Source organism: Schistocerca nitens, chromosome 1 (genome assembly GCF_023898315.1).
Source record: "Schistocerca nitens isolate TAMUIC-IGC-003100 chromosome 1, iqSchNite1.1, whole genome shotgun sequence".
Taxonomy (NCBI): domain Eukaryota; kingdom Metazoa; phylum Arthropoda; class Insecta; order Orthoptera; family Acrididae; genus Schistocerca; species Schistocerca nitens.
Window position 1 is genome coordinate 478,633,123 of NC_064614.1, and position 18,036 is coordinate 478,651,158.

The following is an 18,036-nucleotide window of genomic DNA, read 5'->3' on the forward strand; positions in this document are numbered from 1 at the left end:
GAAACAAATACTAACAAAGAGATAGAGGGGCTGGCCAGTACTTACCTCAGCTCAGTACAGCCGATAGATACACATAAAACAGAACTGAAATTTTAAGATCCTAGCTTTCGGAACAAATGTTCCTTCATCGGGGAGGAGAGAGGGAAAAGAAAGGGAAGAAGGGAAAGGAGATTCAGTTACTCACAACCCAGGTTATGAAGCAACAGGGAAAGGAAAATAGGGAGGGTAGCAAGGATGGAGGCATGGTTGTCAGAGGGAAGCCAAAGATATTCTACTCTAAGTACTGTGCCAGCTTCAAACCAAAGAGGATGCATACAGAAGTAAAGAGATATATAGTATAAAGATAAACACAACTATGTAGGATGAAAAGATGCGTGAATAGCTAAAGAGGAAAGGGAAAGAGGAGAAGACTGAAGAGTGAATGGGAGTGAGGTTGTTTAACGTAAGTTCAGTCCAGGGGGATGGCGGGATGAAAGGATGTGTTGGAGTGCAAGTTCCCATCTCCGCAGTTCAGAGGGACTGGTGTTGGGTGGGAGAAGCCAAATGGCACGTACGGTGTAGCAGGTTCCTAGGTCCCTAGAATTATGCTGGAGGGCATGCTCCGCTACTGGGTATTGGGCATCTCCTAGGCGGACAGTTCGTCTGTGTCCGTTCATGCGCTCAGCCAGTTTAGTTGTTGTCATGCCGATGTAAAAGGCTGTGCAGTGCAGGCATGTCAGTTGATAAATGACATGTGTAGTTTCACACGTAGCCCTGCCTTGAATTGTGTATGTTTTGCCAGTAGCGGGGCTGGAGTAGGTGGTTGTGGGGGGATGCATGGGGCAGGTTTTGCAGCGGGGTCGGTTACAGGGGTAGGAACCGCTCTACCCAGCGGTTCCTACCCCTGTAACCGACCCCGCTGCAAAACCTGCCCCATGCATCCCCCCACAACCACCTACTCCAGCCCCGCTACTGGCAAAACATACACAATTCAAGGCAGGGCTACGTGTGAAACTACACATGTCATTTATCAACTGACATGCCTGCACTGCACAGCCTTTTACATCGGCATGACAACAACTAAACTGGCTGAGCGCATGAACGGACACAGACGAACTGTCCGCCTAGGAGATGCCCAATACCCAGTAGCGGAGCATGCCCTCCAGCATAATTCTAGGGACCTAGGAACCTGCTACACCGTACGTGCCATTTGGCTTCTCCCACCCAACACCAGTCCCTCTGAACTGCGGAGATGGGAACTTGCACTCCAACACATCCTTTCATCCCGCCATCCCCCTGGACTGAACTTACGTTAAACAACCTCACTCCCATTCACTCTTCAGTCTTCTCCTCTTTCCCTTTCCTCTTTAGCTATTCACGCATCTTTTCATCCTACATAGTTGTGTTTATCTTTATACTATATATCTCTTTACTTCTGTATGCATCCTCTTTGGTTTGAAGCTGGCACAGTACTTAGAGTAGAATATCTTTGGCTTCCCTCTGACAACCATGCCTCCATCCTTGCTACCCTCCCTATTTTCCTTTCCCTGTTGCTTCATAACCTGGGTTGTGAGTAACTGAATCTCCTTTCCCTTCTTCCCTTTCTTTTCCCTCTCTCCTCCCCGATGAAGGAACATTTGTTCCGAAAGCTAGGATCTTAAAATTTCAGTTCTGTTTTATGTGTATCTATCGGCTGTACTGAGCTGAGGTAAGTACTGGCCAGCCCCTCTATCTCTTTGTTAGTATTAATTTCTGGGGTTCCTTCATCTGGTAAATATAACAAAGAAGAAACGCTGAAGGAGAAAGGGTTATTTACAAATATTAGTATGAAAGTCATCTGGAATTTCAGCTAAGTGGAGGCACAACATAACAAGATGAGATTAAATACCAACAACAAATTGTATTTGAAAATGAAGGAAAAGCAAAGCAGCAGGGTGCTTTCATGAATTCCTTTCTTGTAAAGAGAGAATCACTTCTCTTTGAAGTTATTTCACTGAATCCAAAATGCTATAAATTGATTGATAAATATATCAGAAACATTAACTAAGAGATCGTTCAACTCCTTAGTTAAAACATTTGTTTGTCACAACTTCATTAACTAATGGTATCTGTGTAATTGCAGTTCTATAAGAACAATATTGTGCCAAAAGAACTGTAAAGTATTTCATAAAGTAGCAGATGCAACGAACTGTTTTTCTACAGAGTCATTCATATGAGTTTTACCTTCCATTCTTGTACTTTTGAATTAAGGGAGTCTGTCAGCTGATCCAACTGAGCATCTCTCTGAATCTTTTGTTCCACCAGATCCTTAATCTGCATGTGCAAAGCAGCATTTTGTTCCTCCAACTTGGAAAGTTTCTCTAAAATGACAAGCAGATGAATAATTAAACACGTCTTAACCAAATAAAAAAGTAGTCAGCAACAAAGTGTTTTATTTTAACATCACACAGCTTTACCATGTATAGCCCTGCCACATATAGCACGTCCTTACCTTGGGAGATGTATTTCACTTATCCAATTAACTGTGGGCAGTCCCACACTTTAAGACAGAATCCAAAGTACATTGCAAGAATCACTTTTCTAACATTTGTAAAACTTCTGTCAGAGCTGAAAGTTGCATTCCAAAACAGAAAAACTCAATCACATTCTTTGCCAAGTCTTTCACTGGATCTCATGTGCAGTAAAATCACATGCATTCTTCTCAAGATCATTCTTAAAGCACATAGTGTTCTTCTGTGCTCAATCCAAAATGGCTAATAACCTACCTCATTCTTATTCCCCTCCTGCTTCCAAACTTAACCCCAAGTATCATACACTGTATTCCTGTGGATGGACCAAGTTTAGACCTATCACATGTATGTGCTAAATAGTACACACAACAGTCAGCACAAACCCACTCTTTCTTATATTTGAGGAAGGTCAACCACTAACAACAGCCATATGATATATCTTCTTAACTTACTCCTGAGAGATGTTCTTGTATTCCTATTAACCTCGTATGTTTCACCTCCATTACCTTGGTCTCTGCAACTACTTATCATCCTCACTCTCACATCTTTCTTGCCTCGCCAACCAGCTTTATACCAGTCATACTACAGGATTTGCGGTGTGTGTGTGTGTGTGTCTGTGTGTGTCAGATTACAAAATTAAAAGGCATAGAGATCAGTCTCAGATCTGTCAATTTTTTCTGTCAGTTTCTGCTATGACAATGATTTGCATACATGAAAAATGCCAAGTTACACCATTGTTTAGAGTCCACATTAAACTGTTGGTCTCCCTACACTGAGGTGATGTCATGGGATACTGATATGCTCATTTATGGACGGCAGTAGTATTGCATCCACAAGGTACAAAAGTGCCGTGCATTAGTGGGGCTGTCATTTGTACTCAGATGATTCATGTGAAAAGGTTTCTGAAGTGATTATGACTGCATGACAGGAATTAAAAGGCTTTGAAGCAGAATGGTGGTTGGAGCTAGACACATGGGACATTCAATTTCAGGAATTCAATATACCGAGATCCACAGTGTCAAGAGAGTACAGAGAATACCAAATTTTAGGCATTACCTCTCACTAAGGACAAAGGCCTTCACTTAATGACCGAGGGCAACAGTGTTTGTGTAGAGTTATCAGTGCTAATAGACAAGTAACAATGTGTGAAATACCCACAGTAATCAATTTGGGACATACAACAAATGTATCCATTAGACTAATGTGCAAAGTCTGGCATTAATGGGCTCTGGCAGCGGACAACTGATGTGAGTGTCTTTGGTAACAACATGTCATTGCTTGCAGAGCCTCTCCTGGGCTCATCACCATATTGGCTGGAACCTAGATAACTGGGAAACTATGGCCTGATCAGATGAGTCCTAATTTCAGTTTGTAAGAGCAGATGGTAGGGTCTGCATGTGGCATAGATCCCACAAAGCCTTGGACTCAAGTTGTCAACAAGACACTGTGCAAGTTGGCAGTGGCTCCATAATGGTGTGGGCTGTGTTTACATGGTATGGAATGGGCCCTCTGGTACCATCTGGACTAGTCATTGACTGGGAATGGTTATGTTCAGCTACTTGGAAGCCATTTACAACCATTCACGGACTTCATTTTCCCAAACGACAGAATTTTTATAGATGACAACGCACCTTGTCACTGGGCCATAGTTGTTAGCAACTGGTTTGAAGAATAGTCTGGACAGTTCAAGCGAATGATCTGCTCATCCAGATTACCCAACATGAATCCCATCAAACATTGATGGAGCATAATCTAGAGGTGCATAATCGAGAGGTCAGTTCATGTACAACATCCTGCACCAGCAACACTTATGCAAACATGGACAGCTATAGAGGCAGCACGGTTCAGTATTTATGCAGGTGACTCCCGACAACTTGTTGAGTCAATGCCACTTCGAGTTGCTGCATTATGCCAGACAAAGGAAAATCAGACAGGATATTAGGAGGTATCAAATGACTTTTGTCACCTCAATGTATAGCTAGGTTGTTCAAATGAAAACTCTGGGTTGATGATAGGATCACTTGCTTATTATCAGGCATTGAGAATGCAAAGATACCTATATATCCATGAGCATCACTGGGTAAGATACCAGAAGAGGTTAACACACTTCCAGCCACCAAAGCATTCAAGAGACTCATATGTTCTGGCTAATTAAATATAAAGGGATTCTAAGAGCAGATGGTGATATCTAAAAGTTTTAATCAGGTAGATCTTTTCCTACAAAGTGATATAATTACACATACATTAGTCTTAATGCTCTCATCACTGCTGGGTGCTATCTGAGGTAATGCTGTTTAGAACCTCCTGTCATTTTAATCTGAGTATGTTCTGAAGGTGCTTATCTTTTAAATCTGTTCTCATTCTAGAAAAAAGAAGGAAGTCCGGTGATTAGTGGAGTGAAGATTACAACTTCAGTTTGTCTTTGATCATAAGTTGCCTGATACCCAATGCCACATATGTATAAGCATTATTGCTGTGATCAAGACAACTTAGAAAGAGGACAAAAGCAGACTTTTTCCTACTCATTTATTAGTGCAATTATTTCGGAGTTCCCATAGTATCAAAGAAGGTAAACTATGATACGAGGGCTATCCAGAAAATAATAGACATCTTGTCTATCATGGCAGTGGGTGGAGCTAAAACTGCCATCTTGGCACCATAATGTTCTTACACAGTATGCAGCCAGTGCTGATAACATATGGTCTGTGTCTCTGCTACTGTGCTTTCTGTCACGTGATAAAATGTACGCTGCAACAGAAAATCCCGCCACTTGAGAAGTGTTCTGTGATTAGGTTTTAGTTCCCAAAAGACTGCAGACCAACTGAAATTTGTCAAACACTGACAAAGTTAAGGTGGGGATACAAAAAAAAAAGTGTTGGGGAAGCTTGGTGCAAAAGTTCTGTTTTTTTTTTTTTTTTTTTTTTTTTTTTTTTTTTTTTTTTTTTTTTTTTCAAGACAATGTCAATCGTACCTGAGAGCACCTACAGGGTTTTGGATGGGAGCCTGGATTTGGCACTGAGTGACTACCACTTCTTCCCAGCAATGAAGATATGGTTCACTACACAATGCTGTGATACTGACGGCAAACTGCATGCCAGTGGTTGGAATCACAGTCAGCAGATTACTACAGAAAAGGTATTGAAAAACTTGTGCCATGATATGGTAAGTGCCTCAATATGAATTGTGATTATGTATAAAAATAGCTGAAGAGTGTACCTTCAAAATATGTGTAATAAAATTTGTTTTTTTTTTCATATTATTAATATTTTATTGCAAAATGTCCGTTACTCTCTGAACAGCCCTTGTACCTTCTGCCAAGAATCTTAGTCTGGTTAATGCCAGATGTACAAATTGACATCATCTTTTACTGATCAAATCTGCATTGCTTTTATCAGTCTGGGTTATAAAACAAGTCTTTACCTACCTCATTTTTGCTCAATTTCTAAATCAAACAATGGAAAATCCAGGATGGAATGTAACAATACCAGAGAAGGAAAGTTGTTACTCACCATATAGTGGAGATGCTGAGTCGCGATAGGCACAACGAAAGATTCACACAATTATAGATTTCGGCCCTTAAGGCCTTTGTCAGCAGTAGACACACATACACACATGCGCACCCACACACACTCACACAAACGCAACTTGCACACACATCTGCAGTCTCAGAGAATTGAAGCCACACTGCGAGCAGTGGCACCAGTGCATGATGGAAGTGGCAACTGGCTGGGGGTAAGGAGGAAGCGGAGCGGGGAGGGGGAGGGATAGTATGGTGGGAATGGCGGACAGTGAAGTGTTGCAGTTTAGACGGAGGGCAGGAGAGAAGGTGTGGAGAGGGGAGGGGGGTACGTAGTGGAAAGGAAAGAAATAAAAAGAAATTAAAAGACTGGGTGTGGCAGTGAAATGATGGCTGTGTAGTGCTGGAATGGGAACAGGAAGGGGGCTGGTTGGGTGAGGACAGTGACTAACGAAGGCTAAGGCCAGGAGGGTTATGGGAACGTAGGGTGTATTGCAGGGAAAGTAACCACCTGCGCAATTCAGAAAAGCTGGTGCTGGTGGGAAGGATCCATATGGCATAGGCTGTGAAGCAGTCATTGAGATGGAGGATATCATGTTTGGCAGCGTGTTCAACATGGAGGTCCACTTGTTTTTTGGCCACAGTGTGCCAGTGGCCGTTCATGCGGACAGACAGCTTGTTGGTTGTCATGCCTCCATAGAATGCAGCACAGTGGTTGCAGCTTAGCTTGTAAATCACATGACTGGTTTCACAGGTAGCCCTGCCTTTGATGGGATAGGTGATGTTAGTGACCGGACTGGAGTAGGTGGCGGTAGGATGATGTATGGGACAGGCCTTGCATCTAGGTCTATTACAGGGGTATGAGCCATGAGGTAAGGGCTTGGGGGCAGGAGTTGTGTAAGGATGGACGAGTATATTGTGTAGGTTCGGTGGACAGCGGAATACCACGGTAGGAGGGGTGGGAAGGATAGTAGGCAGGACGTTTCTCATTTCAGGGCACGACGAGAGGTAATCGAAACCCTGGTGGAGAATGTAATTCAGTTGCTCCAGTCCCGGATGGTACCGAGTTACGAGGGGAATGCTCCTCTGGGGCAGGAGTTGTGTAAGGATGGACGAGTATATTGTGTAGGTTCGGTGGACAGAGGAATACCACGGTGGGAGGGGTGGGAAGGATAGTAGGCAGGACGTTTCTCATTTCAGGGCACGACGAGAGGTAATCGAAACCCTGGTGGAGAATGTAATTCAGTTGCTCCAGTCCCGGATGGTACCGAGTTACGAGGGGAATGCTCCTCTGGGGCACGAGTTGTGTAAGGATGGACGAGTATACTGTGTAGGTTCGGTGGACAGAGGAATACCACGGTAGGAGGGGTGGGAAGGATAGTAGGCAGGATGTTTCTCATTTCAGGGCACGACGAGAGGTAATCGAAACCCTGGCGGAGAATGTAATTCAGTTGCTCCAGTCCTAGATGGTACCGAGTTACGAGGGGAATGCTCCTCTGTGGCCAAACTGTGAGACTTCGGGAGGTGGTGGGAGACTGTAAAGATAAGGCACGGGAGATTTGTTTTTGTACAAGGTTGGGAGGATAATTACGGTCAGCAAAGGCTTCAGTGAGACCCTCGGTATATTTAGAGAGAGACTGCTCATCACTGTAGATGCAATGGCCACAGGTGGCTAGGCTGTGCGGAAGGGACTGCTGTCGAAGTGGAGGTATTCCTGGTGGTTAGTAGGTTTGATATGGATGGAGGTACTGATGTAGCCATCTCTGAGGTGAAGGTCAACAGCTAGGAAGGTGGCTTGTTGGGTTGAGTAGGACCAGGTGAAGCAATTGGGGGAGAAGTTGTTGAGGTTCTGGAGGAATGTGAATAAGGTGTCCTCACCTTCAATCCAGATAGCAAAGATGTCATCAATGAATCTGAACCAGGTGAGGAATTTAGGATTCTGGGCTTTTAGGAAGGATTCCTCTACATGACCCATGAATAGGTTAGCATAGGATGGTGCCATGCGGGTGCCCATAGCCGTACCACGGATTTGTTTGTAGGTAATGCCTTCAAAGGAGAAGTGATTGTGGGTGAGGATATAGTTGGTCATCGAGACTAGGAAGGAGGTTGTTGGTTTGGAATCAATTTTATATAGGAGGATAGGTTCCGGGTAATAGGTTGAAGGTGTTGGTCTACGAGAGCAGAGATTCTCTCAGTGGGGGCACAGTAACCGGCCACAATGGGGCGTCCTGGGTGGTTGGGTTTATGAACTTCAGGAAGCATGTAGTGCGGGGAGTGGTGGGGGTAAGTAGAGAGATGGACTCTGGGGAGACGTTCTGGGATGGGCCTTAGGATTTGGGTAGTGACTGAAGATCCTGTTGGATTACTGGAATGGGATCACTATGACACGGTTTGTAGGTGGAAGTACCTGACAGTTGACGGAGTCCTTCTGCCACCTAATCCTTGCAGTTCAAAACAACAGTGGTGGAGCCTTTGTCTGCAGGTAGGATTATAAGGTTGGGATCAGTTTTTAGATGGTAGGACTGCAGTTCTTTCTGTGGCTGTAAGGTTAGTTTGCATGTTGAGGGATTTGGGGAATGATGGTGAGACAAGGTTCGAGGTTAAGAAATTCTGGAAAGTTAACAGGGGGTGGTTTGGAGGCAGTGGGGGTGGATCATGGTTGAATGGAGGAGTGAACTGAGTTAGGCAAGGTTCAATATTGCTCTTTGGTTGTGTCCGATTGGTCGGGTTGGTGGCGAAAAAGTGTTTTCACTGTAGGGACCGGGAGAAGGAGAGAATGTCTTTAACTAGTCCTGCATGGTTGAATTTGGGAGTGGGGCAAAAGTTGAGGCCTTTGGAAAGGACTGATATTTCTGTGGGACTAGGTTCATAACTGAGGGAAAGTTTCATAACTGTGTTGCAGGTCTGTTTAAGTTCTGGGTTCTGTGGTAGTGGTAGAGAGTTTTGGAGGGTGGGGTAAGTGTAGTAGGTCTGCGAGACAGGGTTTGTCAGCTATGGGGGATGTGCGGGAGGTTTGGAGGTTGTTGTATAAGTGGTGGACAGTGGTACTCCAAGGCAGGAGTAGGAACTGAGCAGGATGGAGAGCTTTTTGAGGTGGCGTTGTGCATGTTGCTCAAGTTCCTGCAGGGCAAGAGTTTCAATGGGTGTTATGGGTTCCAGGAATTTGGGGTTACACAGCAGGAGAATTTTTCGGATGGAGAGAAGGTACTGCAAGGAGGATTGGACTTGGTTGATATGGTTTTGCAGGACTATGTTGGTGAGGGCTAAGGATTGGCAGAATCTAAATCACACACACCACATGTTAATTTGTAACCCATGATAACTTCACACTAAATCCAAATTGATTTCCAATTTTAATTTCATTTTTTGTCCAATTTAATTCACTTCTTGATCATTTGAAACACCTCATAGAGCAAGATTTGTTGCAGTATGTAACATCTATAATCAAAATTTATTTGTATAAAATTATGGAAATCCTAAACAGCTTCCCCTCTTGACTGAGTGTTCTGATGATTATTGAATTAGGCTCTTCATTAATTTGTTTTAGATGAGGGATATCCTGGTTGTTGCTCCCCCTTAAAAAAGAATCATTGTTGAAACACACACACACACACACACACACACACACACACAAACAAAACCTCCTCAGAGACGGTACTTATTCAGCTGTCAAACAACAGTTTCTAGTAAGGATATCTCACAACAGGGGCAGGAACAGTGAGTCACTGCTTGCAAGGGAATAATTGTTATTCCTTCAAGGTACCTCATTACACATCTGTTCCAAGTAAACAATGTATGATCATATGATGGACCTACCTAACACAGAACAATAGTCTAACTGCCACACAGTTGGACAACTATTTTATATATAAAATAACACAAAATTGTAATAAATTACACATACATAAATTATGAGGCAGAACTGCTGGCCAGTACTTATGTGATATCTGTCTTCCCTTGTTGTCATTACAGAATGATCTCTCTCACCTTGTGGTCTGAGAGGCCTGCCTTTCATTTTTTTAACCGTCCCCACAATGTCCCTCTCTCCTCCATGAAAAGGGGACTATCAGTTCCAAAAGCTAGGTAGTGTGTCCCTTTTACTTTTATGTGTGTCTATCAGTGACATTATACATTTCACCCCGGAAGGAAAGTATTGGCAAAGCAACTGTGTCTCACAGTGTATTAGTTTTCTCACGTGACTTTTCCTCTGTTACAATTAATAAATGACATACATCACAAAACATATTAGTCTGAAATTTCTTTTCCCTCGGGCTATACCCACATGAGAAAATTGTAGACAAGCTATTACATCTTCAATTTAGGTGTTATCTTCAATGTATACTAGATTTTGTCATTTGATGTATTTCAGTAAATAATTGCACACAGCCTGACAATCTACAGGCCAACATACCTGCCTGTTCACTGCATGTCTCTCTATAGCCAGTTATCTCATTAGTCAAAGCTGTCAAATGCTCTGTTGCTTCAGTCAACTTATCTCGAACAGTGCAGAGGTTTTCCTTAAGGAGCTTGTTTTCTTGATCCAATTCCTTAAAAAATATGAAACAGCCAAATTAAATTGTATCTTTATTAGATATAACTTCTTATCATAATAACAATGTGTAAAAATATAGTACATTACTTCGAAATCCTCCAGCAATTCAGATATGTGTTTATTCTTCTGTTTAATAAGTTCAGTCATTTCTTTTTGTTTCTCCATATAAATTTCAAGTGATTCCTTTTGTAACTCATCATCACTTGGCTCATTCTGTGAAAACAGGAGTTCTCTCTGTAATTCAGCTTTTTCTTCTTCCAATGTGTGGACATGTTTCTTCAACTGAAACAGTGCACACACAAAATTGTCTAGTGCAATCAGATCTTTATTTCCACACTGAAAATTAAGTACTGAAAGATTCATGAAAACACAACAGTTAATTTTCAAAAGCACTTAACTAACTTGACAAGGACCGAAAAAGAATTATTCATAAAAGTAGCTTCCACTAAAGAAAAAAATTACTATATGTCATTTTTTTCTTTATATTACCTCCTCTAGTTCTTTTCTTGCTTCCAGCAATTCCTTATCTCGATCTCTAAGCTCAGTCTTCAATTTCTCGAATTCCAATTCAGTTTTTATAAGTTCTTCCTTTAAGGAATCAGCTTCTGGGCCTTGCAAAAAATTGTTTTAAGATTTACTAATGATTTTATTAAACAGAGGTAGAAGTAGTGAAATTCAATAACAATACCGGACATACCACTGGCAAATATATATGAGGCAGTGTAATGTAAAATATAAGAGATACCGCTGTCTTTCATAAAACATTATACTACATTATTGTAAAGTATGATCAGATAAGACTGACAACTGTTAAAACAATAAACAAAAACATAAACAAACATGAGGGTAGGCCAAATGTGGATGATAAATGTGTATGTAAGCATAAGCTCACCAGACAAAACCTGAATCACTCCAGTAAAAGAGCACACTGGTTTAGAGTGCCATAGATGTGTAGAACTGAAACAAAACTGTATGTGGAGGATGTAATTCAGGCTGGAGGTGATTATGTGAAGTTTTGGTGGTGTTTTTCACACCACACTTGGCCCACTCAATTAGGTTACTGTGGACGTGAATGTCTGTTTCCAATCTGAGTGTTGCCCTTTCTTCTACACTTCCATAATGGGCAAGCTGTGAACACTGACATCTTCCATGATGACAACAGCCATGTTCACTGGGTGTACACACATGTTCCTCGTAAGAGAAATACTCAGGCATCCTATCACACCTTGACCAGCCTGATATGTCATCTGACATTAATCCCATTGAAATTATCCAGAATTCAACATATCCACAATTTGGTAGCTCAGTGTCTCCTATTATTCCACTATCCTTTTCTCACACTGTGCATTTTACACCCTCCTAGTTACTACTCTCCTTTCCTCTCCTTCACACCAGCCAGCCTGGGTCACATGGTCATGTGTGATGCATTTGGGTACACGTGCAAATAAACATGAAAACATTTTGGTAAAATATTTGACATGTGTGAAATTATTAAAGGACAAATTAATGAATGATTATACGTATGTATGTGAACCCCACACATAATTCTTATTCCTTTTCCTTGTATAATGAATACGTTTTCTTCACCTGAAGACTTGGCGTAAAATATTATACTCTACGATATCAATGAACTAAAATACGTAAAATATACCTTTATATCCCCACAGTGGGCGATTACCCTTATAATAAAAGAATCTGAGACTAAATATTTCAGTAAGTATAGTACACTTATGCAAAACTGCTTAGTAACTTTCCCAAAGTCACCATTTACCAGTTCCCTATTGATGCTTACTTGCCTGGCTAGATAATAACAGCTTTTTTTACAAGATGGACTAACTTTGCTTCAGGATTCAAATAAAATTTTCAGTCATTAACACTGGGCAAGAACTGTTACAGGCTCATGATCAATTGCCGGTGTCACCCAATTTATCCCCACGCAGATGTTGCTGCTTCCCTACATGAATAACTTGAACAGATTGGTGCTATTTTCTGTATCCTTTTTCTTAAACAGAAACTAAACCAGGCATTAGCTGAACCAAGTATTCAATAAAAATGTAACTTACATAATAGAATTTTATGACTGACACATTCAAATGCTTTTTGTACACTGCAGATGATCCAAACTAGCAATATTATACTGTTTTAAAATTTTATCATGTCCTCAGTGAATGTAAAATGCAATGTAGCCATTTTAGTCATGTGGGAAATAAAATTAAAGAATTGAAGCATATGAAAAATATCAGCTACTGGTGACAGATAAATTAGTTATAACAAATACAGAAACTTGTTGAAAGACACTGCAGATGATCCAAACTAACAATATTATACTGTTTTAAAATTTTATTATGTCCTCAGTGAATGTAAAATGCAATGTAGCCATTTTAGTCATGTGGGAAATAAAATTAAAGAATTGAAGCATATGAAAAATATCAGCTACTGGTGACAGATAAATTAGTTATAATAAATACAGAAACTTGTTGAAAGACAAGTAGCTGTTCAACAGATAATACTACAAAAAAAATATTTATTTATTTAGTTTTGGCCCTGTGACATCTTGTACAGATATAGGACCTCACAAACAACAATGTTTAACACATTTGTTGACATTTTATGACAAATGGATGTAAGACAGAATTATAATACCTCAGTTCTGATGACAAATAATGGAACTGTACAATTATACTGAATGTAATGCATAAGCTGCTTATTGTGATTTAATCTCTGTTCAAATGAAAGAAAAATTAAAGAGATGTTACAGGAATATGAAAAACAAGCTGTGAAATCTAAAATTAAGAAGAGATACAACAAAAGAGATGCAACAACAGAAAGTGAAATGCCATGTGGCTAGGGCCTCCCAGTGAGTAGACCGTTCTCCTGGAGCAAGTCTTTCATGTTGACACCACTTTGGTGACTTGCGTGTTGATGGGGATGAAATGATGATAACAAGGCGACACAACACCCAGTCCATGAGCAGAGAAAATCTCCGAGCCAGTCAGGAATCGAACTCGGGCCGTTAGGTATGACATGCTGTCGCGCTGACCACTCAGCTACCAGGGGCAGACACAACAGAAAGTGAGAAAATATGATACTCATGCTGTGAAATAACATGAGAATGGTGAGAGAAAGAAAAAGAAAAGTGAAAGAAAATTTAAGACTTTATTCAATGAACATCAGTCAGCTACAGACAGATACACTTTAAAATTATATACATGTAAATTTTAAAATTCAAGGAATTAAGTGAAAGTATCTGAACTGGATGCTGTATGAGTACCTTACAAATGAAAATGGAAGTAAAAATAGAGAAATTTTGTTTTCAGTTGAATAACTGAAGAAATAAGCAAGCAGAACACACACATAAAAGGAAAGTAAAATAAAGTCTACAATGTGTCAAACCATCGAAATATTTTAGTCCTTATAATTACAAACAGGCCTGAACTGTAGACAATGTCAGTATAGAGACGCAGATTAGTGATCATGATGTCATCAAGGTGACAATGATTACTAAAGTTAATAAATCTGTCAAAAAGATTACGAGAATATTTTTACTAGAAAGGGTGGAGCAACAGTTGTTCGCATCCCACTTACGCAATGAATGGACATTGTTTAGTTCCAATATGATGGATGCAGAGGAATTATAGGCAAAGTTTAAACTGATTGTTGATCATGCTCTGGAGAGGTATGGGTCGAGTACGTGGATTAAGAATGAAAAAGACTCATCATAATTTAATAACATACTTTGGATAACGCTGAGGAAGCAGAATGTTGCACTTTTGATTCAAAAAAAGAATGTGCAAATGACAACAGCCAAAATGTTAGAAGAAATTCATGCAGCTGTAAAAATATAGAACTTCCACCAATGTACCTTAGCAAAAGATACTGCCATGAACCAGAGAAAATTCTGGTTCTACATAAAATTGGTAGGCAGGTCAAAGATTTCTGTCCAGTCAATCATTGACAAATCAGGTGTGACAATAAAAGACAGCAAAAGGAAACCTGATGTTTTGAATTTCAGTTTAAGAACTCATTCGCACTAGAGGTTTGTAAGAACATGTTGGGAGAAGACACACAGCATTTCAGAGATGAAGACATCAAGTGCTGAACACAGCATTACCAAAATCAAAAACAAAAATTTTCATTCCTTTTGTATTCTGCACAACCTTAGTTAAGCTGCCTTACATTGACCTTCTCTTCACAGAACTTGCAATGTTCTGTTTTAACAAAACCTTCATGTCGAGATACAAAGTAGCATCCTCAATAACTCTGCCATCACTTTAATCTGATACTATTATCACGCACAAGTTTCAATAACAGAGAACCTCCAAAACAAAATTTTTGATGTTCTCAGTTCCTCTTACTACTTATACAATAGATGTCTTATTCTTTCAAATTTCCCCCATTTCTTCACAATTCTCTCCTAATCTGTTCTTTTCTTGCTTTTTCTAAATCTTATATGTGAAGATACACTTTGTTGCAACTGTTTGCTTCTCTGGGTCTACAAATATAGCTATGAGCCCAACATGTTTCTTATACACACATGAAACATGTCTACTGCCACATTCCAGTAATTCAAGATTTTATCACTTGTCAATTCACATATATTAATTTAATAAGCATAATGCAACTCCCCAACCATCAAATTTGTGTTATTAAGAATACATCCAGGATTAAAATAATAAGGATAGCATATAAATTCTTACATTTGTCATCAACACGCATATGGTATGAAAAACAGTTTCATGATATATCTTTGGATTATACAATCAGTTCTTTAATGCTCAATTGCATGAGAAGGGCTTGACAGAAACAGTCAGTCATCTCATAACTACCTGGTCTTGTTATATTTGTTTCAGTTTCCAAAAACTGTCCAGCTAATCATAATGATATTGTCCCTGTGGGAGGTAGTGAATTCCTGATTCCAAGCCTGATGTTATATTCAGTATGATTATGATTATTATTATTGATATTGCTGCTGCTACCACAAATATCTGGCTTTCTCTAACTGAGCTGTATAAGCAATATATGTGAGCATGTTGCACAGCTTGATGCTGATCTATAAGGCTCACCCAGTTCTCTAAGAGCACAACACTGTTTATGAAACTCAAAGCTCCCTATTTAATGGCATTCCAATTCACAGTTTCAAGTTTCCACAACAGTGCACTCTCAATATTTCACTGCCCTTTAGGAGAATGCTGTATGCCTACAATGATCTGTCCTTCGATGTCACGCATGATGTAAACAGAAGGTGAGATTTTTACGTGTATTTATACATGAAGCTGTGTTTGTCTTCTATTCAGAATTATAATACCCATATTGCCTGGAGTCACAGTCTGAAAAATGCAATTCTCTGGCGCATACATCAAACATGCACAAGGCTTATAAGGACTGCCAACAGTGACCTTCAATATAGTGGTAGAGCTCTGTGGCAACAGTAGTGACATGTGTGGAATAGGCTGTGTTACCATGAACTACAGGTAACGCAAATAACAATGCATTACAATATGTTGATTTCATGTACATCTTACAGTACAACACTGACCACTGAATTTACGCTGAGGGACCAGGGACGAAAATGGGCAGCACAGGAAGAAGAAAAAAAGAAATTAATTAGTTGTCCCCTGTTTACTGCTGCAGTATTAAATTTGCTGCGCATCTTGTACGTTTATAAATGGCTGGGCACAAAAGTCATGGTAGTTAAATTACTGCCGAGAAGAATAATGAGATCTTACGCAGTTTACTCCTATTCAACTGTTTTCGTCCCTTTACATCTTCATTTACTTTTTGCTGGTTAATTTCTTTTTCTTTAAGTTTCGATGATAGGGTATCCAATTCTGCAACCAATATTTCCACCTGAAAATAAATGCATTCCTTTAATTAGGAGGAGATACCGATAAACAATGAGAATGATATTCCTTATCTACTTCCTAAGTTCGAAGATATGTCGATTGTTAGTGGACTACAGTGACTGTTATGTTTGAGATAATTCTCATAGCATACGTAAATGTCATATTATAGACGCATACCTGGTCTCCTTTGAATTTCAAAATTTCTTGCGTTACACGCAGTAAACTTATACAGTTTTCATGTGAGATATTTGAAGATATTTCACATTCCGTAATAGCATCAAACCAGTCCTCTTTTTCATCCTCTGTTAATTCCACCGGTTCAACAGCCGATATTCTTTTCCAATCTATTTGAACCATTTCGTTAAAAAATAATCGATGAAAATATATTTCTGACAGCAATATTGTTTGTGTACACACTCTCCCTGTGGCGTCTGCAAATTTGTTTACATTTGTCGGTCGTTTACTGTTTCCATCTTCCCAATTCTGCCAACCGTCCACATACTGGAATAGTTTTGAAATTACAGACATGGGAAACTTTGATGAAAGATCTGGGCTACTGACATTGAGCTACTTTCAATCATTTAACATGCATATAAAAGTCTGATGCGTCGGGCTATATACTACGGGCTAAGCAAATAACTAAATACACCTGACTAAATAGTTTATCTAAACTTGTATTTTATCTACATTTATGTCAAGTTTCTATACATCTGTAATAACAATAATAACTCACTGCCGACGACACGGATGTGGCTACTTATTGAATTGTATTATTAAAGATTTCTTACGGTTTTTGAGACTGCGTGAAGTCAGAAAGAACTGCCGTAATTGAAGGAGTCACTGTAACAATCTTGGCCTTATCTTTTGTTCTAAAACAATTCCTTGATTATTATTCTTTTTGTTTACTTAACATTCTGCCACAACCAATACTTGTCTATGTTGTGTAGTTATTTGCCATGTTTCATATACAGCATATATAAATCTACACTAGATTGTACAGCGACGATCCATAACATAATGATCACTGCCTATTATGAGGCTGCATGCTACCTGGTGGTTGGTGTTGCAGGCACATGACGTGGTAAGGAAAGTATGTAACGGAGCAGAGACGATTGACGTCCCATCCCAACATCTCCTATGACCACCAACTCCTGCATCTCACACATATCCTACCCCATCAACACAAAAATAGAAAATCCGAAATTTTCGTATCCCTTGACCTCAAAAAAGTCTATGGGTCTGTATGGCACTCTGGTCTCCTCCTCAAGCTCCAGACTTACGCACATCCAGATCAACAACCAACATGGAAACCCCCTCATCTACTAACAATCCAACAAAAAGCCTACAGTAGACTAAAATACTATGCAGCCAAACATGAGGATTTCAACTCTCCACTGTCTACCCACGGAATTTTAATCCCCCCTGTCTTCTCTTATACCAGTATTGGCTGGATAACTGCTCCACCAAAGTTGTACCACCCTCTCCAAATCCTTGAGCACTGTGCACTCTGTCTTGATTTCCACATTGTTTTACCATCCACCACATGGACATTCTACTATCTCATCAAATTCTCAGCATTCTTCATATACATTGGACACATCTGCATATTCTAAAGCATCCACAAACTAGATCCCA

At 40.0% G+C, this 18,036-nt stretch overlaps 1 protein-coding gene across 1 annotated transcript in view; it reads right to left on the reverse strand.

Annotated features, from left to right (window-relative positions):
- LOC126252096 (centrosomal protein of 290 kDa) overlaps positions 1-16,868 on the reverse strand; it is a 187,141-nt gene extending 170,273 nt beyond the window's left edge. Inside the window, exons 1-6 of the mRNA XM_049952959.1 lie at positions 16,579-16,868; positions 16,285-16,405; positions 11,048-11,169; positions 10,646-10,840; positions 10,418-10,553; positions 2,203-2,339 (exon numbers count right to left, since the gene is read on the reverse strand). Of these exons, the coding sequence (XP_049808916.1) occupies positions 2,203-2,339; positions 10,418-10,553; positions 10,646-10,840; positions 11,048-11,169; positions 16,285-16,405; positions 16,579-16,758 (891 nt within the window). The 5' untranslated portion in view covers positions 16,759-16,868. The remainder of the gene's footprint in view (positions 1-2,202; positions 2,340-10,417; positions 10,554-10,645; positions 10,841-11,047; positions 11,170-16,284; positions 16,406-16,578) is intronic.
- Between the last annotated feature and the right edge of the window lie 1,168 nt (positions 16,869-18,036).